The sequence below is a fragment of the Equus quagga genome, chromosome 10, assembly GCF_021613505.1.
Source record: "Equus quagga isolate Etosha38 chromosome 10, UCLA_HA_Equagga_1.0, whole genome shotgun sequence".
Classification (NCBI taxonomy): domain Eukaryota; kingdom Metazoa; phylum Chordata; class Mammalia; order Perissodactyla; family Equidae; genus Equus; species Equus quagga.
The window spans coordinates 3,271,370-3,291,503 of record NC_060276.1 but is presented as its reverse complement, the minus strand read 5'-3'; the positions used below and the strand labels follow the sequence as shown (position 1 = coordinate 3,291,503).

At 47.4% G+C, this 20,134-nt stretch overlaps 1 protein-coding gene across 1 annotated transcript; it reads right to left on the bottom strand.

The window, feature by feature from the left end:
- Positions 1 to 718: 718 nt before the first annotated feature.
- Positions 719 to 19,761, bottom strand: GABRE (gamma-aminobutyric acid type A receptor subunit epsilon). Its single transcript, XM_046673708.1, has 9 exons — positions 19,706 to 19,761; positions 15,407 to 15,627; positions 14,700 to 14,767; positions 9,677 to 9,897; positions 8,868 to 8,950; positions 7,364 to 7,501; positions 3,122 to 3,274; positions 2,807 to 3,006; positions 719 to 2,527 (listed from the first exon to the last, which is right to left on the bottom strand). The coding sequence occupies exons 1-9, from the start codon at positions 19,759 to 19,761 to the stop codon at positions 2,195 to 2,197; spliced, it is 1,473 nt and encodes a 490-aa protein (XP_046529664.1). The 3' UTR covers positions 719 to 2,194.
- Positions 19,762 to 20,134: the final 373 nt, after the last annotated feature.

The window sequence follows — 20,134 nt, the reverse complement described above, 5'->3', positions numbered from 1 at the left end:
CATTTCAAGAACTTTATGGCAAAAATGGTGGGTGTTCAGATGCCATTTTTGTCTCTTCCTTTGTTCTTATTATTGTTTCTGAGTTCCCTTAGGGTTGGATGCGTCACAGGATGCCAGGGCCAACACTTCCCAATATACCTTTAGAAACCTTTCATTTGAAGTGTGGATCAATCAGGATCTTCAGGCTTGCTCCTAGCCAAGACAGGGTGTTGGGATTTCTGGGGTCTGGTTCCACTCCACTAGTGACTGGTTGTGACAGTAGACACACAGCAAACACTCCTCTCTGTGCCTCAGCATCTCCATCTTTACTTGGTTGGGGGAAGTGTTCTGAGTCTGATGGTGTCTAGGAAACTTCTAGCTCTACTAGGTGAGGCTAGAATGATGGGCAACGTGAAAGGGACATGGAGGGGGGCAGCGGCATAGGACCAAGTAAGGGAATCAGTAAAAGGAGGCCACCCACTTGGCCACTCCTTCCCTTCAGCTCTCCACATGATGCATGCTTGGTGGTCTGGGAGTCATGGATGGGAGAGGGGATGAGACAAAGGTTCAGGCCACTGATTTAAGATTTAAAACCTGAGCTGTGAACAAACTTGAATACCCGAGAAACCAGCCACACTTTCCATGCTTTGCTGATATATTTATTGACATATTTCCCCTTTTCAGGTGATGGTGACAAAAAGCAGATGGATCCCACACCCTACCCACCACCCCAGTAAAATACAGACACAGATTTCATTGAGCATATACAAGCATTGGGGCATGTCCAAATTCACCTCACTGGGTTACCAGAGCCAGGAGAAGCTCGATCTTGGGGGCAGTCTGAGCACCTGAGGCCCAGGAATTGAGCAGCCCAATGCTTAAGAGAGGCTGCCACTCTGGGCCATGCCGCTGGGGTGCCAGCAGAGGCTATAGAATTGAATCATGGTGAACAGAGCTGCCGAGCCCTGTCATGTGGTCTACAAGGTGACAGTGGGCTCATGGGTAGTTTCCAGTGAGATCCACAGTCCCATAGAAATCTGTGCCTCAGGGTTCTCATCTGCAAAATGGGGATAAGAATCCTGCCCTGAATATATCACAGGGCTATGGTGAGGCTCAAAATAGAAATAATTTGTCAAAAGTGCTCTGCAAAAGGTAAAGTGCTGTACAAATTTAAGGGAGTTCAATTGATTGATTGTGATTGTGAGAGTGCCCCACGGATAAGAGTGGACTGGCTCATGAGTCCAGGGGCCAAGAAAGTGGCAGAACTCCTATGCTGTGCCTTAGGTAGGCACCAATCAATGCAAGTAATGCCTGCTGCAAAGCAGAGTTCTCTTAGTTTCTTGGCCCTGGGAAGTCACCATGGCCTAGCACCTGGGTTGAGGCTGGGAAAGTCACTGGGGAAGTTACAGAAAGAGTCACAGGGGTCAAGGAGGAGGAAGAAGGTGGCATACAAAGCAGGGGGTCATTACTATTATCACACACTAAAATAGATACCCACTGGATGCAAGCATTGGATTGGTAGTGCAGATGAGAGATGGAGGCGGGCGGCAGGGGAGAAGGAGGTGTCACAGCAGCAGAGGGAGGGATACTGTCCCAAAGAGGCTCAATTGCTGTCTCCCCTCTCCTAAAGGATAATGCAAGTGTCTGTCTATCTGCAGGGGAAGGGAGGGCAGGGAGCTAGAACCAAGAATATAATAATCTGAGCTAGGTATGGGGGGTCCCCATCCCCTGTTACACTGCTGCCCAGCATCTTACGGAGGTGTCAGGAACAGGCAAGCAGCTGGTCTGTGCACTTTGAGGCTGAGGCCAGAGCTGGGCCTGGAGCACCACAAAGGCAGTATTGGGTTTCTGGAAAAAGGCAGTCGTGGTCAGTACTGTTGGGAGATAGTTAATCTGCTCATATACGGGCACGGTCTTAAGGAGCTGGTCACCGAGAGCCTATGATTTTTAAGCCTGAGTATCATAAGTGCCCCTTGAAGAATAGAGAGGTGGCTCATTTTACTTGAAAGGGGCTGCCAAGGAGATTCAGTGAATGGGCCAGGTAGGGAAGAGGGCCAGCAAAGACCAGTTCTCTGCAGGCTTATATTTGGGGAATGGGGAAGGAAAGACACTCTAGTTGCTCCTGCTGCTGCTGCTTTCCCCCAACTCCCTTGGCAAGGGGTGCAGGACCTCCTGGGGAACTAGGAAGGCTACCTCACAGGGTACCAGCTGGTACTTACAGGTTAAGGCAAACAAGCCAGTAGAGCACATTGAAGAAAAAGAAGGACACTGGGAAAACAACTCGCGAGTAGTTATCCAAGCGGTAGATGTGGATGAAGAGGCGGCCCTGCTGCCAGATACCGCCCTTACAACTGCGGACCACGCAGAGGTACTTCTTGAACCACCTGCAGCAGCCGCCACGGCGCCGGGTGCTACGTGGGCTAAGGGACTGCCAGGCTGGGCAGGATGGGGCCTCCTCTTCATCACTCTCCTCAGAGTCGTCGATCTCGCACACAAAAGCCTCCTGATGCTGGCGGGCATGGGGACGGGTAAGGGCACGGGGACGAGGCTGAAATGGACAAGCGAAGAAGTAAGACAAAGTCAAGGGAAGAAGAACCAAGCCTAGGTGCTGCCTCAGGAGTTTCTGGAGATTCTGTCCTTGGCACACTGTTTCTTTCCCCCCAGAGGTCCCCCCATCACATCAGAAAGTTTATTCAAGTCCTCACCAAAACCCAGGTTACCCCCATTACTCAGTGAGCGGGCCACCATGTGTCGTGTGTCCTAGTGCCCTCACTTGCATGCCTCCGTACTCCAAAGCCTTGCCACCACTCCCATACCCAGGTCATACATGGCGAAGTCTTGGAGAAGCACGGGGTATTCTCCAGCTGTAGGTCAAGAAGTTGAGCACAGCAAACTCCATCAGAGCACAGAAGCAGAAGAAGAAGCACATGGCAATATAGAAATCCAAGGTTGTGATATAGGAGACACGTGGGAAATTCCTCCGGGAAAAGGTGCCCAGTGTGGTCATGGTGAGTACAGAGGTGACTCCTGGGAAAGACAGGAGTGGAGATGGGCTCAGCTACTGATCCATATGTTGTGCTGCTGAAACGACCTCTGATAAGGCAATTCTATGCCCAGGGGTATGTCCACCTTATCCACTTACCTAAAGAGGTCCTGGCAGGAGCAGACTCTTTCTTGATCCAAAAGGAAACCCAGGAGACCATTGTGGTCACAAAAGAAGGAATATAGTTTTGAAAGGTAACAAAGCCAAAATGCCTGCTCACATTGAAGAAAAGCGTCATCACCATGAAATCACCTAAAAAACATAAAAAATACCACTTCATTACAGCACTGACATGAGGGTCTCCCCCAGGCAGGACAGGCACATTAAGGGTCTCATCGTTCAGCTCATGGATCCCCACCACAGTCCTAGGATAGGGGCACATTATTGCAATGCCACACACAAAGGATCAGAAGAAGCCCAGAGAGGAGACACACTGCAAGACCCATGGTCAGTTAAGAGCTAAGCCAGGGCCAGAACCTTAATCACTTCTTTCTCAGTTCACTTTCCCACATCCCACATCTGTCTTTCTAGGGTGGCAGAAGAGTCAGATGAAAGTGAAAAAGAATCACTCAGCCCTCTAGATATCAGGACCACACAGCTCATGTCCAGATGGCTGACTGAGGCCTTCACATCCATTGAGGTGCCATATCTAGTCTGCAGAATCACAGTCTTACATATGTGCTGCTGGCCCTTGCAATGTAGGCTCTCAGGAAATGAGCCACGGGCAGCTTGTGCTGTGGTGGGTGAAGCACAGAATCCATTCAGCCTCCTTCCTATACATTTATATGCTGGTGAAATGCCTTAATTAACACTGTTCCATCAGTAGCCAAAAGAAATCACCCGCCTACCCCCAAACCCCTGGTGGTTCCCTGCTCTTCAAGAGCTGTAGAATCAAGTATACACTGTAATATGACATTAAAGGCCCACCACAATCTGACTCCAACTGACATCTTATTCACAGAGGTACACATACACACCTTACCCTCAGCTAATCCCATCTTCTCTCAGAAGCCCTGAGAAAGCTTGCATATATACACCAATATTCAAACCCTGGACTCCCTGTTCTTAGTCTACTGTCCTAAGCCAAATGGAGTGTTCTGAGAAAATATAAGAATTAGTTGAAAGTGAACATTTCAGCCAGCGCTCCAGATATCAGGTCTGCAGAGTATACATACACAAGGCAGACTGAGGTCTTCACATTCACTTGGGCATCATGTCTTTGATGTTGACTCACACCCTAGATAGTGATGGCTTCTACAGGACCTGATGACAACCTACATCTCCAGTTGGCATCTGCTGTTGTACCCTCAATGCTGCCTTATACTCTGACACACTCATCGCAAACACTCTGCATGCTCATCATGACTCCAAGGATTTGGGGGGCTTTTCTGAACCCAGAACATCCCTCTTCAGTCTCAATATCATATTGGATTTGTATTAGTTCAAATTCTGGCTCCTTAGTGAAGCTAAGCTCCGAACTTCCACCTCAGTGATGCTGCAGAATTACTTGGCCTTGAATTAGGTGGGCTTTTAATCCCCTTCAGGGTAGGGCTCATGTGAGCCCTGTGGCTTTGCTCCAGCCCATCTAAGCCCAGCACAGCCTGGAACCTAGCAGATGCTCAGCAACTCTTGCTGCTGCCTTGCAACAGCTTTGTAAAGCAGACCAGAACACTAACCTGTCCAGGTGTCTTCCTAATTTGGAAATCAGGTCTAGGTATGTTGGAGATGAATGAGAAGAGTAGCCTTTCCTACTCACTTTGGCAGCACTGAAACTCAAGGGGCAAGACTTTTTAGAATCTTCTGGGAAAAGGCAAGGACGTAGCCTGAGGTCAGTGGAATACCTGTGTCCAGAGTAGTAGCTTTGGGGATAGAACTCCTACTCCAGGGCTTCTGCAGGGACTACTCACACCTGCCTACCGGCCAGAATGTATTTATCAAGTTCTTAGTTCTCTTGCGTGGGGTCTTGACTGCAATTTAAGACATCCCTATTTAGCTACAACCACTTCCTGCAAAACTTTGCTGAGTTTATATATTCTTGTTACAAGAAGATTTATTTGCTGAGTTTATATATTCTTGTTACAAGAAGATTTATTATCCTATCAGCTTTTTCTATTTTTATTTTATTTATTCCAGCCAAAGAAGAACCTTCTCTACTTGCCAAGAGATGGAAATTTGTCTTTAAAGGCCAAGAGAAGGATACTAGCACATACTTTCTTATTCCTGAGGAATGGGGGAGCATGGGTAAGGAAAAAAAGATAAAAAGATATCTGGGGCTGAGGAACCAAAGCAAAAAGAAAAAAAAAAAACAAACATTAAAGATGCTTTTTGCTCTTATCTGCTTTGGCCAGACCACAGTTGGTCACTGCACTGTCAGAACACAATTAAAAAGACTGTGTCCAAAGGACCAAGACTAGAAGGATGAGTAGACCCAAAGCTTTGAAGAACAAGGGAAGAAAAATAAAGTAGGGCTGTATAGCCTATAAAGGACTATGACCCAGCGCTGGAACCATGATACTGGTCCTTTCATCTTGACCTTGTGCAAGAGTGACTGGACTTACCGTAAGCTCAGTAGTTCTAGGGAAAAAATAACTAAGTCCAATGGGTGGAAGTTCCAGAGACTTCGATTTCAATGAACAGGGAGAGTTTTCTGAAGGACAGAGTTGTCTAGAGAAGAAAAAAGACTCCTTCGCAAAATGTGAAATCCTGATCACAGGTAAGATTCCATCAGAGGCTCAACAGCCACCAGTGAAGGATTAACTCACTCACTGGGGGCAAAGCTGGACTCTCTGAGAGCCTCTTGAAGCAGAGATTCTCTAGTTCAAGGCCCAAGGTGGCCAGAGTAGTAAGCTACCACTGCATTCTGAACCCTTAAGAGTTGAGTACGTAAGTCTGCTCCTGATGGAGAGAATTTTCCAGGGGCCAACTGGAAGGGTTTGGGACAGGTTCCAAAGATAACTATGATAATGGAGACACCATGATTCAAGGTCAACTAGTCTCTAGCAGAAGAGAAAGAAGCCCTCCTCATTTCACCCCAAGATCTCTCCTCTCTCCCAAGGAAGGCTGGTGCTTACCTATTACTGCTTCGGTGATGACGCTGGCTCTGGGGCTTTGTAGTCACTAGGGCACCATTTTGAAACAATGCACAACCATCTACTAAACGGAACCACTAGTGACTTGAAAGCCCCTGGCCCTTGTCTCCTCTGCTGCTTTTGATGATGGGTCCCCAGTTGTCTGGGGAAACTGAGGTGTAGAAAGGCAAGAGGCAGGCCCATGGTTAGCTGGCAGAAGAGCAAGGATCCTGAGTCAAAGGTAGTAAAACTGCTTAGCCAGAGCCCCCGAAGAAAAAGAAAGCATTTGTAAAGCATCCCTCTGCCCATGCCTAGCACTGTGCAAGCAAAGCTCTAGCCAGATGAGCATGAGCTATCTCTCACTCAGTGACCAACTCAACAAGAGAGACAAAAGTAGATTTTCTGCCTAGCCACACGGAAGCAAAGCAAGATGCCTCCCATGGCAATTGGCTGGTTGGGTGACTGGCTCCAACTGCAGTCTGGAAAAGGTGAGGGCAGTGTCTCCACTGCCCTGACTTGATCAGTACATGTGAAGAGGGTTTCCAGGGCTGCTCTGGGAGAACCCTGGGGATATCCCTTGGCTCCTCATTTAGATCACCTAAGAACACAAGCAAAGATGCTCACATCTAGTTGGGAGCTTAAGTTTAAGAGACCCAGGACCCTCCCTTTTAGTCATTGTTAGGGACAAGTTCAGAAAACCAATGATTACCATGTCCATTTTGAATCTACCATGAAGCCTATGACAGGAATCTGTGCTTGCCAGAGCTGCTCCTTTGAAATAAATGTTGATGCAGCACCTGCTGAAACTTCCTCCATACTATCCCGGCCCTCACCTAGCTGCCATTAAAATTCTAGCCACCACCTCTTGTTAAGATGGACTTTGCTTCCCACTCAACCAGCCTAAATTGGTTCTGGGTATGGAGAACTCACATGAGCTCCATTCCCCAAAGTCATCTGAGTAGGTCAGCTGTAACAAAGACCTTGAAATTAATGGGTCTGCATGACAAAGCTAGTTGTAAATTTTGACAGCAATAAAACTTTATCTACTTACCTACCCTCTCCAGGACTTGGCAAAGCACTTACTTCTTTGCAGAAAGTCTCAGTTTCCTCTGAAAACAGTTGTAAGTGCTTAGCATTTACAAGACAAGAGCCATGTTCTACAGTATTTCCATGGGATTATTACACAGCATTTATTTATATGGATGGCCACCTCCAGTCATTCCTACCACCTTCCTGGGCCTCTGCCTAGCTCTGGCTGCAAAAGTGCACTTACCAGCTTGGGTTGAGATAGTTTCAGTCTCATTGCTCACTCCTGTAAAATCAAACTGGAATAGCTTCCAGGAATTATTCTCATGTATTTCAACCTCGAAATTTTCCCACTTGTAGATCATCTCATTCTCAGGATAGGAAACTGTAAAGCAACATGGAAAGGAGGGTCATGTGAGTCTGGGTAGCCCAGTTGAGGTCTCCACCAGCATGGAGTCTGAGCAATGGCTTGGAGTCCTGACTCTGGCCTCACCAGTTGTATGACCTCACCTCTCTTACCTCATTGTTGATGTCCATTCTATTAGTGCATTTACAGAACATTTCTCAGTACTGCGCCCTGTGCTGGAAATACAGAGATGAGCACGGCAGAATCCCTACCCTCAGGCATTCACATTTTATTGAGTAAGACAGTGCACATACATCTGTAATTGCTGGAACTGCTCTGAGAAACCTCTGCTCACGGGACAGTGGGGAAACAGAGGAGGGAAAGATCACTTTGGGACACACCCAGAAAAGACTTCATAGAGTAGGTGATATTCCCAATAAGTCTTAAAAGTTGAGTAAATATTTTCTGCATGGATGAGGCTAAAGGGTTGAGGAGGGTTTCTATGCACAGAAAGGTGAAAATGCCTGATTTATTATAGAAATTCCAAAAGTTCAGGATGGTTAGCTCACAGAGGATAGATGAGGTGTAGGAGTGAATAGCAGGGGCCAGTTCATGAAGGGCCTCGAGGGTCATTTTAAGGAATGTAGAATTGATCCATGAGGGTTCTGGAAAGATTTGAAACTAAGAAGTGAGCTGGTCTAGATGATGCTTCAGCCAGGTCACTGTGGTCATTATATGAGGATGGCGTGTTTGTCAGGGAGACCAGTTATGGGAGGCCAGGGCAGTAATCCAGGCACAATAAAATGAATGAATGCAGGAGTCAAAGCTGTGGCAGTGAGAATGCAGAGAAACAGAATCAATAGATATTCGGGAGGGAACACCAACAGGATATGTTGATTGATTAGATATAGGGGGTGAAGGAGAAAAAAGCATCAAAGTTCTTGGTTTGGACAACTGAGTGGGTGATGGTGCCTTTCAATGAGACAGATGGGAACACAAAAGCAACACATTTGTTTTGAGGGTAGCAGCTGGGGGGAGACAATGTATTTAGTTTGGGACATGTTCAGTCTCAAAGTGAAGATGTTAAAAAAGTCCAAGTGGAAGATGACAAAGACCTGGTGACAGTGGAGATGGAGAGGAACAGACATACTTGAGATACATTTCAGAGGCCAGTGACTGACTTGAGATGGGGTGGAAGGGAGAGGGAGGGATCCAACATGAGGCCCAGGTTAAGCAACACAGTATCGTCAGCAGGAAAAGAGATGAAGATGCATTAGGAGGCCCTGGGAAACCTTGGCACCATCTTAGGAGAAAAGCAGAAGCAGAAAAATATGAAGGACAAGGATGAGAAAAAGAAGGGGCCCAGCATGACTCTGGGGCCCCAGAAACCTAAGAAGGTACTCACAGCTAGAGAAAGACAGAGGGCAAGAGTGAGAATCCATTGGAAATTTGAGCATGTGGAGTGAGCATCCAGCATCAATGGTCATCCTGGAAGGGAGAAAGGAGCCTCATTAGGCTAGCCCTGAGCACTCAGAGATATCCACCCAACTTGGGCCTGGGGACCACCACCAATGAGTGGCAACAGTGGTATTTGAGATAAAGAGCTCAAAAGAGAGACAAAAAGAGAGGAAGAACAGCTTGGACATATCTGGCTACTCTGGTCTCCACCATCAGAGAAATGTATGGACCAACTAGGATGAGCTCTTGTTTCTTGTCCATACGAGCTTCCAGGACCCGCCAACATCCTCCCACTCTCTACCACCTCCCTGCCCCCACACCATCCCCTGCCAGGCATTCAGGTATCTAGCCTGGTGTTAGGTATCTTTCCAACTGCTGTGTTGCTGCTCCGCCTGGACAATTCCATCACCGTGGACGTGTCTTTACATTCAGTGCCCACTTGGGATGGAATCGTCCAGGCAATACAGACATACTGGTACATTCTAGTTGGAGGAGCTCTGGACTGGGAGCCAAGTAACTGGGTACCAGTTCCAGCTCTTCCACACACTTGGTCTGTGGCCTTAAGCAATATCTTTCTACTTTGAAGCCTTACTGTCTGTGTCTGTACATGAAGGGGTTGAACTTATGGTCTCGGAAAGCTTGAAGGGCCCTTAGAAGTAACATTCAGGATGAAACTTCTGCCCATGGTCCTTTGGTAAAAATTCTCAGAAGGGGAGGAAGATTCCCAAGAGGTAAGACTTCAGAGACTTGACATACCTAATTGTGTACAACACCTTGCCATCCTTGTGGATGCGGACCATCTGGTTGGGCATGGTGATCATATGCTCTTGGGTCCTCTTAGAATTCCTAAAAAAGGTGTCCGGGATCCATAACTGGCTCACCATGTTGCCACTCAGGACAAAGCTCTCAAAGCTGCCATTGTAACGGAGGCGTTCATCATACCAGGTCTGGTAGAAGGTGATGTCAATGGTGTATTCCTGGTGAGAAGAATAGAAAAGCACACACTTGGGGCTGTGCAAACAAAGAACATCCCCATGCCATCCTGCGATGGGCCTGCGAAGCAGACAAAACCCACTTAGATTGCACAGGGGAAAGCAGCATGAGTTTGGCTGTAGGAGCTTTCTACTTCCAGGTATTCTCAAAAGAAAGGAACATTCCCAAATGGATAACAGTCTGGGAAGACACATTTCATCTAGAAACAGATAGGCAATGGTGGCTTAATCGCATTGGCTAGGCTCATCCTGTCACTACTCCCTTGTAGGGCTGTGGTGCTACTCCAGCCAGGTCAGCACCTTCTCAGCCCCCACACTCCCACAGCAAATTGAAGATCTCAGCTCAGAATCATTTTAAACAGTCATAAACACACATACCTTTGACTGCATATTGTGAAGTTTCCCCTTTCAGCTTTTATTTAGGGAGCAGAGACGTTAATTAACCTCAATCCTTCATTCTCCAGAATTATATTTAAAAATGAAGAGAAATGTCTATTTAGTGTCATGTTTTTTGAATCATTTTTTTTGTTTTGTTTTTCCTTTTACACAAGGGCACCTAACCTCTGAATGTGTGTGTGCATATGCATAGATGTATTGATGATTATTTGGTCTTCAGATATTGTCTATCCCATCAACAGTCTGTTAAACATCAAGAAGGATGTTTAATAGGAAGAAGTATGAGAAGTTAGTAGTTTGCACCATGGTATTGAAGGGAGAAAAAATAGACCGCAATAAAACTACAAGCAGCTTGAACAGCAAGTACCAGAACCAGGCCAAGGTAGAACCTTGAGGGCTAGCCCAGCCCCCTTTACTTTAGAATAGAGACACTGAGGCTCAAAGAGAAAGGAGCCTGTCCAAAATCACACAAACAGTTAATGGCAGCACACTGGCTCTGATGCTCAGAGCACCATTACCACGGCCTTGCCCTGGGACGACGTTCACCAATCTCCCTCTCCAGTGCTTATATCACTTGCACCAACAATCCCTCTGGGTACCAAGGTCCTACTTTCCTCTGCAGGATTCCTAGGTCTTTCCCCTGAGTTATCCTGCATCAAACAATGAACACCAACCAGAAATCCACAACCCTGGAGGTCAGTAAGAGCCCTCAGGGGAAAGGTCAAGACAATTCCCACTTGCCTCTGCAGTCCAGGCCAAAAGGAGGTGAAAGTCACTGCCAAATTGTCACGATCAAGCCTCCAAGACTGGGAATGTTCCCCGGAGTAGTCCAGAGAAACAGACAGAAAAAATCTGGCAGAGCCTGGCTACTGTTCACATGAGAGCCCCCAGCCCTGCCCTGCCCTGCCCAGTCCCACCAGCCTTCACAATTGACCTTCAGCGTTTCCGTGGTACCAGTGGCTGCCAGTTCCAATTTCGCCTGCAGAGCCTCCTTCGTTCCTAGGCCATGTGAACTGCTTGGTAGCCAGGGGAAGGCTTCCCCTCCACAATCCACACTGTGCTCCTTCTCTGTGTTATGGTACTTCAACTGAGCACTTAATTTCTATTTAACAAGATACCAATTCTAAGTTCATTATACATCAACAGATAACTAATGGTTCAATTTTTCCCCAGTTTGACAAGGGAGCTTGGGCTGTACATCTCTTTTAGCTCAGCTGAAACTCTAGAAATTTGGTGTCAAGCAAGTGGCTTAATTAGAATTACTTGCAATAATTACCACAGTGAGAAGCAGCCTCAGCAACTGTTGATGCTGTGATGGGCAGTTGCTCCTAAACTGGTCACTGCCTTCTAAGCTCAGGCTAGGTGTTTCAAACGTTTAGCCAGGAGACTAGTAGAAACATTTGATTTAAATCCACATGCTGTAGGCTCAGGTTTCTCTCTCTGAGGACAAATCCTGGGCTCTATACAACATCTAATTGACTGAAGGGTATTAGAACTCCCCTCAAACAACCTTTTACACATGGCCAACAGAATACTGGAGATTCAGCACCTTGCTAAGAGGCTCAGTTGCCTCAAACATAAAATGAGGATCCCAGTGGCAGCCCTACCTGCCACAAAGGCTATCACAAGGATCCAAGGAGACAAGTATGCTCTGTTCATTGGCAAGTGCTGTGGCTGTGTGAGATAGACATGTGCTCCCTCCTCACCAAGCACAGGACTCTAGGTTGTCACAAGGGAAAAGTAGGCTGTACAAAAACTGGGACCTCCCACAGCTTTAAAGAATTATTTGGAACTATGAAGAAGGCCAGACTTCTTGGGGAAATTTAAGACCACATGAGTGTTTGAAATCTTCTAAAGGCACCTGGCCCAGGCTAAAGCACTAACTTACTGGACAAAGAAGATCAAGCTGTTGGCTCCTCTTTGGACCAGTTCTGTACAGCATGCCAGGTCCTGTGACTGCCGAGTTATTAGACTATCCCTCAGTCTTGTTAGGTATCAGCACTTCCTGGCACCTCAGGTGAGGCCAATGCTGCCAACATTAATAGGCACAAAGCAAGGAGAAAGAGGGCATTCAGCTACTGTGAGTGGGACTACTGCTCTGCTGCCACAGGGCTTTTACGGATGATAGAAATTAGTTTTCCAAAATTATATCTTACACAAATAGCAAGGAGATTGTAGCCACAAATTTTCCACTACTCTTCAGGCCACTTCCTCCATGCCCCCACCAAAGACCTGAAAGGTCCATTTCCTATTAAGAGTAAACAGGAGCCGTGATGGTGGAACCACGGACCTCAACCTCTGGCTCTTGCTCAAAACCAAATGTTTCTCAGTTTATCAACAATTTTAATCGAACTGATTGCTAAAGTCATATTCATTTAGTGGTAAGCACATTAATAACAGCAAAAAACAAATCTGACATGAAAGGAGGCGGAAAAAACTTTAAAATGTCGACAGAAACTCACTAAGATCTGCTTTCATACTTCTCTTCTTGTTATTTCCAAGCATTCCACTCTAGGAGTTACAAGCCTCTACTAGCTCCAACAGGAGAACATCATGGCTGTCAAGGCAGACTCTATGATGGCCCACCAATGATCTTCACCTCCTGGCGTCCGTGTGTAATTCCCTCCACCTGACTGTGGGCTGGACCTAATGACGTGCTTCTAATGAACAGAATACCACAGAAGCAATGAGACGTCACTCCCAAAATTAGATTATAAAAGTTTGTGGCTTCCATCTTGGGCACCTTTTCTCACACTCGCACTCATTCTTAGGGAAGCCAGCTGCCATGTTGTGAGCTACCCTGTGGAGAGGCCCACATGGCAAGGACTGTGGGAGGCCTCCAGACAACAGCCAGAGAAGAACTGAATCCTGTCAACAACTATGTGAGAGCTTGGAAGTGGATCTTCCTTCAGTTGAGCCTTCAGATGAGACCCTAGCCCCAACTGACACCTTAATTGCAGCCTTATGAAAGACTCTGAAACAGAGGACCCAGCTAAGTCATACGGATTTCTAACCCACACAAGCTGTGAGCTAATGAGTATTTGTTGTTTTAAGACACTGTGTTTTGGGGTAATTTGTTACATAGCAATATATAAGTACACTGTGCCTCAAGAACCGGGTAGCCAAACAAAGCATCACAGGGGAAAACTTCACTCTTTCACTCAGCCTATGTAAACACCTTGATCTTCCATGAATGGTTATTTACCTTTGAGTGTCTATTTACAAGTCCTATCTCAGAGAGTAGACTGTGAGCTCACCCAAACACAAGGCACTTGTCACGTACTGATAGGTATGCTAAAACTGTGTCTTACCTGGCCTCGGCCAAGTCCATGGCTGCGATGAAGTTGGTTACCACAGCATTCCTCATTATCAGGCTCGGCAGATGAAAGTGACTTCTATAGAACATCTTTCATAATTAATTTGCTCAGCTAACATATACTGAGTCCTTGACATCAAGGAGCCCATAGTTGAGAGAGCAAGGCAGACATAGAGCACATAATTATGACACAACGAGGTAGGGAAAACCAGGAAAAGAACTGTGATATAAACTAGAAAGATCTGAGTGCCAAAGAGAGAAGTGTGGTGTAAGAAGAGGGCAATGAACAGCTGTAGAGGTCAGGGAAGATGCCTATGAAAGACATGTCATTTGAGCTACACCTGAAGGATAAGGCTTATGACAAGTAGAAAATTGGAGCAATGGCATCCCAGATAGGAAACAGCTTGAACAAAGGCTCGGAAGTACAAAATGGTCTTAGAACATCTATACTCTAGTGTGACTAGAGCACGTGGTCTCTAAAGAGATGAAAAGAAATAAAACCAGAGCACTGGGTTGGCCCCAGCCATGGAGGACCTTGACTGTTAGAATGTGGGGTTGAACATCATACTTTAAGCAGGATCAGGACAGGAGGCACATCACTCAAGTGGCCAAGTTAGTAGGTGGACTGGGGTAGGCAGAGACTTTGACTTTTGCATATTTCAGGTGGGAGATAATGAAGGCTAACTGGGGACAGTATTGGCACTAGGATGATAGCAGTGGAAAAAGAGGGAAGGAACCAGCGCAAAATTAGAGAAACAGTCTTAGAGCAAGAGTTGGTAACTAGAGACTTAGGTCCATAAAAGTCATTACCAGAAGAAAAGAGCCATTCAACCGTGGTGTTTAAAGTTGCTTTATTATTTTTATTTTGAGTGAAAGACTGGAAAATATAGTCAGGATTCTGAAGGTCCTCTTCAGGCAGCGAAGGACTTACCTTTTCTAGCCTCCTTCTCAAGTCGGTGTTGGTTAAAATCTCTCCCCCCACAAAACTCTTGTTACAGATACACAAAGTATGTGAATGGCCCCAAGGGTCAGCTCCCTGGGCTCGGAGATACTGTAATCAAAGCTCAGTACTCACCATGTCCAGGACAGAGATGGGACCAAGGGTGTTGACAGAGAGCTCCACAGTGACCACAGTTGGCTTTTCTGTAAAGGAAGCAGAAGTGGCAGAGGTAAGTGTTAATCTGGGGCATGGGGTAGAGGAGGGTATGAGAAAGGGGAGCTGGGTAAGGATTGGACTACACAGGCTCAACATCTGATTTTCTTTCTGTCTTTGTTCTTTTATGGCAAGACTCAATTCATAGACTGTTAACAGCTAGACATACCTCAAAGGTCAATCTAGTCCAGTCATCTGATTTTCTATTTGGAAAAACTAAGAGTGAGAGGAGAGAAAAGTCTAGAATAAGATTTCTTTCCTCTGCTTTTTTCTCCCCAAATCCCCCCAGTACATAGTTGTATATTTTAGTTGTGGGTCCTTCTAGTTGTGGCATGTGGGATGCCGTCTCAACATGGCCTGACAAGTGGTGCCATGTCCACGCCCAGGACCCAAAGCCTGGGCCGCTGAAGCAGAACGCGCAGACTTAACCACTCGGCCACGGGGCCGGCCCATAGAATAAGATTAACGGCATTTCTGAGACTAGAGTTGATATCTCTTACCTGACAGGTCAGCAACAGCTGTTCCTGCCCACATGCATGGCACTCCACCTGCGCCCCAGGCCCATTATCCACACTTACGCCCTCAACCTTCCACCTCCAGAGGGCAAAGAACTATGTTCCGCTACTCACCACCAATGCCAGGGCGCAGTTTGTGGTCATAGTTATTCAGGATACTGTTCAGGATCTGAGTGGCTGCTGGCAGTTTGCCAAGTGTGCCCTGGGTACCAATAGCAGTGGGCTTTGTTTCTTCAGAGGGGAGCTTCTTTTCGGAAGCCTGGGGCTTGGGGCCATAGACGTCATCATCAGGGGCAGAGGGTCCCTTCTCCCATTCAACATGAGGTCCCTCAATCCTAGAACATACAAACAAAAAAACGAAGCTTTGTCCTCCACTCTGTAGGAGCCCCAGCTGGTGCCTCTTGGGACAGAAGCAAAGCAAAATAAGTCTGCAACTCACAGCAGAGTTAAAGAGTGACTGGTAACAGTAAATTATGAGCCAGCAACAGATTATACTTGTTAATTTCTTCTAAATCTTGCTGCTCTTTGGGAACTTTCCATGCTATCCCTCTTTTATGTTAATTGTTTATCTAAAAAAAAAAATCAATACCTAAACCAGGCTCGAGATTTTAAAAGAATTTTTCAGTGTAAAATGAAGAGGGCATTGGTGTGTGAGCTCTGACTAACCAGCTGCCGTTACTTGCCTTGGTCTCCAGTCTGCCTGGCCAGCACCAAATGGGAGCAAACGGGCAGGCAGAGGGCCAGGACTGCTGAGGAATGCTCCAGAAAGCCACAGCAGCCTCTTCCAGAGAGGACTCGAATGCTGTGGGAATATTCTGCATTTCTTTGCTTTTGTGATACTCATTATATTGGAGTTGGGGGCCAGGGGTCAGGGGAAGCTCTAAGCACTAAGAAAAGACAGGAGTCCTTCACCCATAGACTGTCGTCCAGGAAACAGGTGGCCAACAGGAGTCCAATCCGAGCGCTACAGCCATGCACCAGAACCAAAAATAAGAATTAAATGAAATAAAACAAAAATTTAAAAAGCTATCTGCCAATGCATGGAACACACCGATGGTGTTAGAAGTCAGGGTCATACTACCTTTGCTGGGAGACAGTGAGGAAGGGAGCACCAGGGGCTTCTGAGGTTCTGGTCACGCTCCAGTCCCTGACGTAGGTGTCTTGACAGCGGTGTGGTCATTTTCTGACAACTCATCAGCCTTTCACTTATGATTTAAGCATTTTTCTGCATATATGTTCTAATTGAATAAAAAGTGTTTTGAAAAATAGAAATGCTAATAAAAATCTGCTAATATATGGACCTTATTTGGATCCTGACTTTGAAAGGAAAACTGTAAAAACAAAACAAAAAACATTTATGACACAATAGGGGACATGTGAACACTGGATAGTTTCTTCAGCATGAAGAAATTATTCTAAAATTTTTGGTGTAATAGTGGTACTTTATCATGTTTTTGGAGTCCTTAGGACTAGAAATACATATTATAATAATACATATTAAAATAAATACATATTAAAATACATATAAAACAATATGATGTCTGAGATTTGCTTTAAAATAATTTAAACTGGAAATAGAAAGTGGGTGGGGTACAGAGAAAAGAGTGACCATGAGCTCCACAATTAATGAGGCTGGTGATGGGTACATGGGGATTCATTCTACTGTTCCCTCTATTTTATATATCTTTTAAAATATTTACAATTAAAAGCTTTTTAAAAAGCAACCAGCAAAATTAATCTGTGATGTTGGAAGGCAGGAGAGTGGTTTCCTTTGGAGAGGAGAGTGTACTGGGAGGGGGCATGTGGTGAGGCCTGGTGGGGGAGAGGACTGGCAATGTTCTATTTCCTTGTCTAGGTGCTGGTTATATGGCCATGTTTACTTTGTGAAAATCCACTGAGCTGTTCACTCATGATTTCTATACTTTTATATTTGTATGTTACACTTCCAAAATGATTTTATTTTTTTAAAAAAGGCCATCAAGCAACTTACTTCCCAAAATAAAGGGTTAACAGGGCAAGACACATGGACATGACCTCTGTACTGAAGACCAAGGGATTGCCAACTTGAGCAGCAAAATGCATTGTCCTACAATATTTCAAGTTCTAGAATTGCTTAACTGGTGTACAGATGTGCCAAGTCTATGCCATTTCTCATGTCTGACGTGGCTAATTCCCACTGTGGGCAAGGGAAGAACTGGGCTTGGGCAAAGCAGTTTCCATTTCCAAATACCACATTCAGAGACGTCCTCTTTCCCTGAGGCTCTCCCCCTAGTCCTCTGAAAAGATAATGCCAGCTACGTTGGGAGGGCAGGAGAGAGAATAGTGAAGGGCCTGAGACCTTGCAAAATGAGTGACTTGCCAGGGAGCACGACACAATCAGGATTGGTACTGTCAGCCAAGACTACCCAAGAGCCCTCACAGCCCCTCCGAGAAGTTTGAAGCCAACGACAAGAACCCCAAGGTTTAAGAGGCAAATAAATAAACAAGCAAAAGCCTGGGGACCACCGAAGCTCCCGTTACCAGACTACGTCTGCAATGAAAATGATATCAGAGGGTCTTGAGGTCGCTGTAATCCTACAATTAGCTTTTGCAAGTAAAAAACACAAAAAAACACTCTCCTCCTGGGATCCTTGTGGTTAAGGAGCTGCTGACAATGCACACGTTTCCTCAGCCAGACATTAAGCCCACTTTCAGGGATAGAAATAATAAAAACGTGAAAAAAAAACTCATGCCCTGGACTAATGGGATCTCGCCACGGGGCCTTTTCAGACACCCATATCCCTCCAGATGTGATGGTCCAAGATGGAGCTGAATCTCTGCATCCCCCTCCTCCCACTGGCAGGAGGGAAGGCAACAAGAGAAGGGTCACTGGATTGCTTTTTCCAAATTAGCCATCTTTTTCATCTTACAGATGGAGAAACTGAGTCCCAGATGGGAGAAGGGCTGTGCCCAAAGTCGCACAACGAATTTGAGGCTGAGCCTGGCCCAGAGCAAGGTTTCCTGGTTCAGTGTGGCCCTTGCCAGTATACCCCACTTCCACCTCCTCAGCTCTTGCCTGACATCACAGGTTGCCATGTTGACAGTGTCTGAACAGCAGTTACTGCAGCTCTTCCCCCTGACTAGAAGGGTAGTTGCCATCTCAACAGCCCCCCTTCCTGCTGTTTTCCTCTCTGCTCCCCCTCCCTCCTTCTGCCTCCCCCATCCCTTTTTTGCCCCTAGCCAGTCACCATGTCAGCTTTCCTAACCAGTGCAATTCACATCTGAAGGAATATGGATGACTGGAAATTCCCAGCAGGCGCTCAGGAATATTTACTAAGCCCCTGCTGAGGTCAGCCCCCTTGAGCGCCAGTGAGCCAGCAGGGAGCCACACAGCCCCTCCCTTGAGGAGCTAAAGCACTCTGGGGTGGAGAGAGAAGCCATCTACCCTCTCCCCAAAATAGACAAGCAAGACACAAACTCAGTGCCATGGAGACTTCAAGAATGTTCCACAGGTCAGGAAGCTTAGGAACTTGTGATAGTTCACACCCAACCGTCTAAAAAATATGAAGCAGTCATCTTCCACCCAAAAAGCCAGAAATGCAGGGGACAACCTTCCCAGAAAAGTCCCAGGGCCAGAAGAAGGTGTGAGGGGAGCGGTTGCTCAAGGGGGAAACATGCTGCTAGCCTTTGGAAAAGCGGGGAGGGATTGAAATCTAGGACCTAAACCATAGACCTCAGAAAATAACATTCGCGGCCTCTAGCTCCAGTCTGCCCAAGACTCAGCAGGGTGTCCGGGGGAATAAGGAAGGAAGGGGGAGGATGGCAGCAGGAGGGGTTGGGGTGGATAGCTGGGGCAGGAACCCTTAGACTAAACCAGGACTCATGCCTGGGACTGGCACCAAGACGAGCAGCGGGAAGGGACGCAAGTAAAGTCAGAGTTGTTTGGCACAGTCCCTGGTGCTCAGTAAGGCGCTGAGAAAAAAAATTTCTAAGAGAAGACAGACTAGCCAACACTCAAACATTTTAGGCGCAGTTTCGCTCCCCCAGCCCGCGAGCCTTTCTGGGCGTCACCTTCCCAAAGTCCTCCCCAGTCCCGTTACCCCACGGGCCGCTCGCCTCTTCCTATGGAAGACTCAGAGAGGGAGGGGCATGCTCGTTCCCAGGCCGCTGCAGTGGTTTGGAGAGTGGGAGTCCGGGAACGAGAGCCGCCAGGGGATAGGCATCCCGCCTTCTTTCCTGGGCGCCCTTTCAGGGGCCCGGGGCGCCTGTCCTAGAGGGAGCCGGGTGGAGGCTGGTCGCGCGTCGAGGGCCAGGGGGCAAGGTGCGCGCGGGGCTCGCAGAACGCCTGGGTGCGGGGGACCCTGGAGCCAGATTCGCTCCTGGAGAGAGGGAGCTGGGTGCGGAGGACGCCTGGGTCCCAGGATGGAGACTCACCTCGAAGGGAGAATTATGGACATGCCCAGGAGAATCAGGAGAACTTTGGTCAACATCGTGGCGGGGACCGGCGCGACCACCTGTATCGCGGTCGCTGCACACGGTCTGGCTGCGCCAAGCGAGGCGTGGAGCGTTTTGCTGCGCTCCAACTTTCACTCCTCCCCCTCGCCCCGCCCCGCCCCGGGCCCTCCACCTTGGCCCCGCCCCCTGAGCCCCGATGGAAATCGACGACGACGACGTGTACGCTGCTGCGGCAGAGGAGCGGGGGTGGGGCGGGGAGGGAGGTAGCTTTGGCCGGCGGGCAGAGGAGGAGGGAGACGAGGAGGGAGCCCTGGCACCAGGGACCCCGGCCCCTGCCACCACCACTGTGGCGCTGCCAGCCGGCGCGGGGAAGGGCAGAGGGAGGGAGGAGAGGGGGAGCTAGTGGCT